This window comes from Uranotaenia lowii, chromosome 3 (assembly GCF_029784155.1).
Source record: "Uranotaenia lowii strain MFRU-FL chromosome 3, ASM2978415v1, whole genome shotgun sequence".
NCBI classification, from domain to species: Eukaryota; Metazoa; Arthropoda; class Insecta; order Diptera; family Culicidae; genus Uranotaenia; species Uranotaenia lowii.
Window position 1 is genome coordinate 179,002,357 of NC_073693.1, and position 9,175 is coordinate 179,011,531.

At 39.1% G+C, this 9,175-nt stretch overlaps 1 protein-coding gene across 1 annotated transcript in view; it reads left to right on the forward strand.

The window, feature by feature from the left end:
* LOC129755197 (homeobox protein araucan) overlaps positions 1–6,047 on the forward strand; it is an 80,722-nt gene extending 74,675 nt beyond the window's left edge. The window contains exons 4-5 of the mRNA XM_055751571.1: positions 3,137–3,444; positions 3,593–6,047. Coding sequence (XP_055607546.1) covers positions 3,137–3,444; positions 3,593–4,323 — 1,039 coding nt within the window. The 3' untranslated portion in view covers positions 4,324–6,047. The remainder of the gene's footprint in view (positions 1–3,136; positions 3,445–3,592) is intronic.
* The last annotated feature ends 3,128 nt before the right edge of the window (positions 6,048–9,175 follow it).

Genomic DNA, 9,175 nt, shown 5'->3' on the forward strand with positions numbered 1-9,175 from the left:
TGGCTCTGGTCATCATCTGAATGCAACACTAAACTTGATCGACAATTAAAATGGGTATGTACCCCAGCTATTTGAAAAAAAGATCGTGCATTTCCGACGATTTCTTTGTGCGATCGAAATCCCGCGAATCATCATTACAAATGCTTGTCGATTTGTGTTACCATAATGTAATGATAGCCTCAATGGCCATTAGCCAAATCTGGTAGTCCGACTGCTGCCCGTTTTGGACCTAGCGGAAGCCCATACCTGGTGGTCACAAGCGATTCAATTTGATTCGACCGACCGATCGATCGATCGACCGTCGTGATCGATTGAAAACAGCGTGTCTGGATGTGTGCGACTTGTCATTTGGTTAAGAAACATGTTCGAAAATAAGCACATTAATCGATCGTGAATATTAATGAAGCTATTCGTCGCATCAATCAGTTGGTTTGGCCAAACCAGCACCGGAGCATAAATCAAATATGAGGTTGGAATTAAGTTGCTTTATTTTGGACAACAAACTTCGGCTGACTTTGGCCCAAGTGAGTTCTGGCAATTCACCTTTTCGGTGTCAAGAAAGTAAACTGTAAATCAATTGAAATACGACATCAAAAAAAACCTGCAACCAGGGGGAAGAATGTTTATAAAATACACGATAGTTTAGCAATAAAATTTGAATAGTCGTAATCGATTTTGGAATTGATTTTTCATAAAGGGGAGACATTTTAGAAATGAAATATAAAATACAACTAGCATTTGCTATCTAAGCTGATGATAAAGAGATGGAATGGAGTTTATATACAGACAGAGAAAAAAAACAATAGAAATCATAAATAATATCGTTAATAAAAAAAAAAGCGAAATCGTGTTTAAGGGTTTCAATTTGGTTTTTGGTTATTACCAAAATACAAGGCAAGAAATTGTAGTCAGTTTGCAAGAATTTTCTCTGCTAAAAATTTTTCTCAACAGTACCACACTGGTAATGCATTCAAATTGCTTCACGTTTTTGCTTCATTTGCAGTCTAGGGGTCGTCGTTTTGCGTTCATGGAAAAAGGCTCAGACATTGCTCGCCCTCCTTCTGCGCTCCGATTTGTTAAAAGACATGGCAGTACCTCCTTCATCCAGAAGCTAGCCTATTATGTGTAGTAATTATCATTCATTATAAACTTATGAAAAAATGCTCTGACTCCCGGTTCTGCTGCGTTCTGGTGTCATTATTCACATGTTGCACCCCGAGAACAGGTCCTTTTCAAAATGCTTTCGTCTGAACTGAATGAATGAATGGATGAATGTGTTGCGATATTGCCGGGCAAACGGCAGAAAAGTATGAAAGCAACCATTATAAATTCAGAGCGCGAAGCTCGGCAGCAGCGCTCGGCAAATAACAGAACAGAACACTAAACACTTGATTATTGGGTTGAAAGTGCGAAAAGACGATGATTGGGGTGGAGAAACAAGCACTTTAAATTATAACTTTTACGCGCTCTCATGTTCTTTTTATGAGGTCTCTATTCCACACCCATTCGTTTGGTTTGCGAGGTACCCCTACACAGAAACTAAGAGCAGCAAGCGGCGACCCTGTATCTTTTTTATGTTCTTCCCGTGCTAGCGAATCAGGGCGATTGTTTTACATTGAACGGCCTACTGCGTTTCGGAATCCCAGCGCCCGGATCGACAGAACTTCAAAATGGAGTACAACTTACAAAATTCTCCGGAGATCGTACCGACTCGAAGAAGAACCGAAAAGCCAAGCAAAGCAGTTTTAATGATTTTTTCATACATCATTCATCTGGCTTCGTCCCGAACTTCTTCTTGGCTTCGGTGGCCACGCCGAGGAGCCAATTCATGCCTGGCTTGATAATTGCTTTAATGTTTATTCAATTGGGAATCAAATCGAGTCTGTGGTTTTCCATGTTCTTTTGTTCACATTCCTTTCCATGTGCTCGCTTTTTTCTTCTCGTTCCTGTTCGGGCTATAATGTTTCGGCGAGGGGCCTTTACAATCAATACGGTTACAGGCGGAAAAAGAGGAAACATAAAACATGGCGTCTCTGTAATGCGGTGGCGGCTGTAGCGGTGGTAAACCGAATCTCGATTGTTGCTTCGTTCACTGGCGAATGTATCCATGTCGTTGTTTTGTAGTTTTTTTTTTGGGGATTCCAGTCTTTTATAAAAGGGAACGCAGTCAATTTGAAAGGGCGCTTCTTTAACACAGCACCCTACAGACGTGTGATTTCTGCTTCTGGCACCCCCTCGCTCCACACTTGCAAACGAAAACTGAAAACTTGAAACAACGAAAATTGATAAAACTTTTGCGATAACTTGGCGGAAACAGAAACAAGCTTGTTACGCCTAAAGGTAACACGATGTTTCTTTTGGCTTGTTGGTGCTCTGGTTTCGTATCCGCAGAATATCACGACAACGCAACACGAAATGGCGCCTAAGGCGTGACACACTGACAGCGCACTCCATTGGCATCATCATAGTTCACTGGGATGACAGCAGACGGCTAGGTCACAGTTTATCGAATACAGAAGTAGCAGTAGTGTTAGTAGGCCTTGTCTGGCTGTACGAGTACCCACTGCGGTAACCGAAAATGTCGACCATTTGGGGCGCAATAAAAAAAATCTCTCCTAGCCTACTGTGACCGGAATAGCCTTTTCGTGCAGCATATACTGCTGCATTCCGGTGTCAACTACGGCCATTTTTTGTGCTTTGCAATTGACTGCTTGTTCAACACGGACAATTTTCAATCGCTCATCCTTTGAATCTGTGCATATACATTGCTCGGCAGCAAGTTCAAAAGTCCAAGCGAGCCAACAAAACCACCATATTACGGTTTTCTGTGATGGTGAAACACCGCAGAGTGACCAAAAACTGCTGGCAGCGGCTGTTGAAAATTATAGAAAGTTTACCGTTCCTCTCCAATGCTGACCACGACGTCCTACGTACATAGCTCGCGTAGAAAATATGAATTTTCATACCACACAGCAATTTCGATTTTTTCCGTCACCCACAAATTTTTGCCCACCTCCCGAAAACCTCACCCATACGCAAACGATATTATGCGCAATTAGTGGTTCTAGCCCCAAAATTAATCATTTTCCTTTCTTTTCTCTTCTCTTCCTTCCTCATTCTGTGTTACTTCCATCAGCTTTGGAATGGACCTGAATGGAGCGCGAAGGAAAAACGCCACCCGCGAGACCACGAGCACGCTTAAAGCGTGGCTAAATGAGCACAAAAAGAACCCATATCCGACCAAAGGCGAAAAGATTATGCTAGCGATAATCACGAAAATGACGCTCACGCAAGTATCCACGTGGTTTGCAAACGCCCGCCGTCGGCTGAAGAAGGAAAACAAGATGACCTGGGAGCCACGCAACCGAGTGGAGGACGACGATGTCAACCTGGATGATGACGATGACGATAACAAGAGCTTGAAGGACGACAAGGAGATATTAGGTGGGTTTATTTCTTTTTCTCTCTCTTGTACTAATGAGTTAATAAGTATTCGTGTGCCCAAACATCTATTCCATTAGGGGCGTTAATCAGAATAAATAATTGTACACTCAATCATTGAACATGGTTTTTCTCTTTATTCCATTAATAGATTCCAAAGACTCCGGCACGGGATCGAGTGAAGATGGCGATAGACCGTCACGGCTAGATATGCTTGATCGACCAGGTCACAGTGATTGGAACGGATCACGAAACGGCAGTGGACCGAATTCCCCCGATATCTATGACCGTCACATGCCAGGTCATCCCCTCCTGCAACCCTCGCACTTTCCTCCTCACCTAAGGCCGACATTGGGTGCGCCTCCAGATATTAATCATACCCCAAGTGGCAGTACTAACCCCAACAAGCCACGGATATGGTCCCTAGCAGATATGGCCAGTAAAGAAAACAAAGACTCTGAGCCATCCTCACCGACGGCAGGCTACCCATCGCCGGGAAAAATCATTGCACCTCTCGCTGGCCGTGGATTGAATCCCCTGCACCATCATCCTTACATGAGGCCTGAATTCTACCGAAATCTTTACGGGCAACATCTGGCACCTGGATCGCCAGAAGTTTCCCTACTTGAATCATACCAGAGGACATTTGGTGCCACATTGGCCCACAATGGCATCCCCGTCGGCATCAACCCGCTAATATCGAAAGCATCCGGAAGTGGGTCGCCTTTCGCACCACTCAGTCTCACCACCACCAGCCATCCAAATACCGCGCCCCATCCTGGCGTGTCACCTGCCTCTAGCACCTCATCTGGTCCCGAAAACCTAACCCCTTCATCGCCACCAGTAGCTGTTCCCGAAAAGCTAGTGACATCTAAACCATGACAATTGGAAATCAAGTAAGGCATCTCATCATCGGATGGTAACTCTAAGAAACATACAATCAGACAATAATGACGAATGTGATTATAAGTTTTCTTCTTTCAAAAGTGACACTAAACTTTAATTTTTCATAAAGCAGACCAACAATTAGTGACATATTGAAATTTACCAAAATACCGACTGAGTTGAAATCACACATAGCGATACATCCATCAGCGATGTTCCACCAATTCGCCAATACACAAGAAACATCCCCAACCTGCTCTTTTCTTACGCGAAACGCAATCTGCGCAAAATCCCCACAGCCGTCGGCAAAAGTGCAAAAACCCGCCGTGTGAGAAAGAGACAACTAAATTGAACAGTTCCACCACCACGAAACAATAAAAAAAAATCAAGCGGAAATATCAACCCCATGGGAAGGAAGAACGTTTTCTTGCGCGTTTGATAAGTTTGGGTATTTGTATATAAAACGGCGGAATATACTAAAGTGCAACGAATTAGTCATAAACAGAAAGAGAGAGACAGAGAAGGCAAAAAAGAGCACAAACGAAAGGAGGATCGTGGTAAAGATAAAACATCTTCTTAGGAAAAACGGGTTTTATTGTTTTTTTTTCAGTCCTCAGGCGCTCGCAAAAAAAAAGTAAGAAACAAAGCAATGATCAAATGGGCTCAACGTTTTTGGAAAATTCTATCGCCCGAATTAAAGTTTATTACGCCCATAAAAACACCCTGGGCGTAGTGAATTTCAATGCTTTCCTTCGTATTCTCAAGAAACGGTTTTCTTTTGTACATTGTATAAAAATACAAGTGTTTGTAAAAATAAATGCTAAAACTAAATGGAAACATTTAAGCAAAGTGTTGTACATAGATAATGATATAGATAACAGAAAATAGTGTATGTGATATTAAAATGTATTAAATATTAACTGATAAGAGGGTAATAAGTAGTGCGACGAGTGGATGTTTTTATATTGCTTTTATCGTTCTTTTATTGAACGTAAATTTTTGAGAGGCCGTTCCTTCTTTTCTTAGTCAATCTTGTTTCTAATTTACCTCTAAAGATTCTTCATCTTCCACTAGTTAGTCGTTGCGTTTAGTTTTTACTCTCTATTTCCATTGGTGTAAAATAAAGACATATCATGGAAAACTCACTAGAAGCCATTTCACTAGTTCAAAGAGAAAAGAAAAGGAAAGAAAAAAAAATACCACGAACGTTTCTCGCCTCACGAATCTAGAACAAAAAACCAAAAATGGTAAACAAAACAAAGTCGGTAATTTGTATAATTCAACAATCATTCAAACTGTAGGCCACTTGTTCAAAGTTAGCAATAGACAAGAAGACATTGGTCCGAACGTCAGAAACGACGATGGGGTAGAAAAAAAGTGTGTTGTACTACGGCAAGCCAACCTCTGTAAAAGTGTATAAAATTTACATTAGTTAATTATTTAATCATCCTATTTATTTTTATTGAGAAATTTACCTATTAAGTTGAATGTTCAAGTGCAGGAAATTACTACACAAATGTGTAAATCATTTAAGTGAATTTGACTTACTAAAACTATGTGAAAATCGTATATATATATATGGAGAAACAACTTTATATATTATTGAGGTAATAAAATTGAAGTAATTGTACTGTAAATTATCATACTGAAGAAGAAAAACCACAAACAACAAACCATCGTAATGTTACTAGTTGCAATAAAGAAAACGACGTATGGAAAATGCGAAAACATATTAAACAGTGCTTTTCTCCTCTCTTCGAAAGAAATATTACCTTATATCCGAATATTTTCTCTGGAGATGGTAAGTGAGTATAAGCTTGATTGCTCTCTTTGATTGAGTAATCAATTATTCAGCATTACAGCAGATTCCGCTAAAAACTCCGCCAATTTTTCTTTGCTTGTTCTATCTATTTTTTTTTTTTCAAAAACGCTTTATAACACCAATTTTTCCGTGTTGGAACTGTCTTAATTTCTCGAAAAATAATCCGTTGCACTTCAACAAACTCATAGTTCTAAAATAATTACAATGTAAATGTTCAGATTGTTATAGTTAATTATTTTCCTGAATTTCAGTGTCAGAGTCCACGAAAATTTGCTTTTGGAAAATAGCTTAGTACATGCACGCTGCATTTGAAAATGCATTTAGTGTATGTTTTGTTTTTTTTTTGCTTTTTGCAATTTGCAATATTTTTCTTTTAGTAAGTTGTACATTCGATTTTTTTTATCTAAATCATATTTTGTTGTTTTGTTGTTACCAATTGCACAAAAAATTCTACAGTACTGGTATTCTCACGAAATAGAAGGTCACATAATCGATGGCAAAATTTCTAAAATTCAATCTATATATATAAAAATGAATTTCTGTCTGTCTGTCTGTCTGTCTGTCTGTCTGTCTGTCTGTTCCCTATAGACTCGGAAACTACTGAACCGATTTGCGTGAAACTTGGCAGGTGGGGGTATTGGAGGCAGGGGAAGGTTCCTATTATGGTTTGAGACCCCTGCCTCTTTCATAAAAGGGGGGAGGGGCCTCCCAAACAAAAGACAATTTTTTGCATAACTCGAGAACCCATCAAGCAAATGGTATCAAATTTGGCATGGGGTGGTATTTGGGAACGAGGAATATTTCTATGAATATGAGGTACTCCTCCCTCTTTTTAGTGGGGAGATAGGAAGGAGGGAGGGGCCCTATCTTACAATTTTTTACATAACTCGAGAACTAATCAAGATACTGGAATCAAATTTGGCATGGGCGGGTATTGGAACACAGGAAATGTTTCTATGGTTATTTTTTACCCCTCCCCTTTTTCAGTGAGGATATAGGCAGGGAGGGGAGGGTCTTCTATACAGTTTTTATTGCATAACTTGAGAACTATTCGAGCAAATGGAACCAAATTTGGCTTGGAGGAGTATTTGGGTACGAGAAAGGGTTCTATGAATATTTGATACCCTTCGCTTCTTTTTGTGGAGAGATAGAAGGGGGGGAGGGGGCTCCTTTACATTTTCCAGCATAATTATTTATTTATTTATTTTTCTTTTTTTTTGTTTCGATTATAGTCGTTTTACCATCTTAATGGCATTCGCGACTTTATCAACGGTGCAGTTGGCGGATCGTTATTGAAAAACTTATCCGGTACAACTGTGTTCGATGTTTGCTCTTGGGCTCAAACTCGCGGACATCTGCTCAGGAGGCAACAGACTTGTCAACTGAGCTATATCACAAGCCCCCAGCATAATTAGAAAATTTATAAAGTAAATGGATCTAAATTTGGCATGGGAAGGATTTTGAATACGAGAAATGTCTCTATGATATTTTGAGAACCCTCTGTTCTTCCTGTGGGGAAATTTTAAGGTGGGAGGGTGCACCCATACAGTTTTTTCATTTTTCGAGAACTTAGCCCGCAAATGGAATTCCACTTGCTAGGGTATTTGAGTAGTAACGAGGAATGTTCCTATCAATATTTGGTACTACTGCCTCCTTCCAGTGGGGTGATAGGAAGAAGAGAAGGGGGCTCAGTTACAATTTTTCAGATAACTCGAGAACTTATCGAGCAAACGGAAACAAATTTTATATGGGAGGGCATTCGGATACGATAAATGGTTATATGCTTATTCGAGACTCCTTTCTCCTTCAATTGAGGATAACTTTAGGGAAGAGGAGAGCTCACATAAAATTGTTTTGTATAAACCAAGAACTTATTAAACAAATGGAACCAAATATGGCATGGGAAATCAATTGGGTACGAGAAATGGTTTCATGATTATTTGAAATACCATCTTTTTTTCCAATGGGTGCATAAGAAATGGGAACGGGGTTCAAAACAATTTTCTTGGTATAGAAGTAATTAAGCAAAAAAAATTTCATATTTGACCTGGAAAGGTGTTTGAGTTCAAGATATGTTTCTAAAAAATTTTACAGACCTCTCTGCCTTGAGTGTGGAGAGGTGAGGGACGGAAGGGGTTCCATATAAATGTTGATGTATTGTTTAAAACTTATCAACCAATATAACTAAATTTGATATGAGTGTTTTTAATTACGAAAAAATGCGACCCCTCCTTCCTTCCAGCTTTTGCGGCTGGGAAGGGAATAGGGGCACTTTAAACAAGTTTCTTTTTGACTTCCGATACCTACAAAAAACATATTGAAATTATTTCTTAAAATTAATTTTATTTTTGGAAGGTGTTGCAACGCACACCGGGTCAGCTAGTAGGTATAATAAAAAAAGTTAATACTGATGGTGGATAACTACGTGAAGTGCTGGAAAAAACGAGCTTTACAACGAATATCATAGACAATTTTTTGCTAATAGTTATAGTTTATCCATTCCAAGCACCCCTCTACTGGAGAACTGATTTTTTTTATTATTCAAAATAATTTAAGAATGCATTGTGACGTTACGAAAATTGATTTATTTATTTTTTAGTAAAAGGTTCAAGACATTTTATTTCAACACTAGCTGACTCGGCAAAATTTGTTCAGCCTTTGAATTTTCACAAAAATAATGTTTCAATTCATATAAAAACATGACAAAAAAACAAAAATAATGTTCATGTAAGTAGACGGTAAATCATTATTTATGTTTGTAGAACTGGATTGGTAACTTAAAATGGGGTAAATCGGAACAGTTTACGGACTGTTATCGTAATATTTCTTTCAAATGATGTCAAGTGGATCTTAAAAAAGTCAATCAAAGAAAAAAAAAAAGTAGTTCGGATTTGTTACTATCAATTTTAAACGGTTATTTCTGTTTAACCCCAAGTTGGATGAATAGGGACAGTGGCTTATTATTTAATCGAGAAATATGTTCATTTCTGCTTCCATCATATTGAACGTGGATCAGTGCGTTGTTTT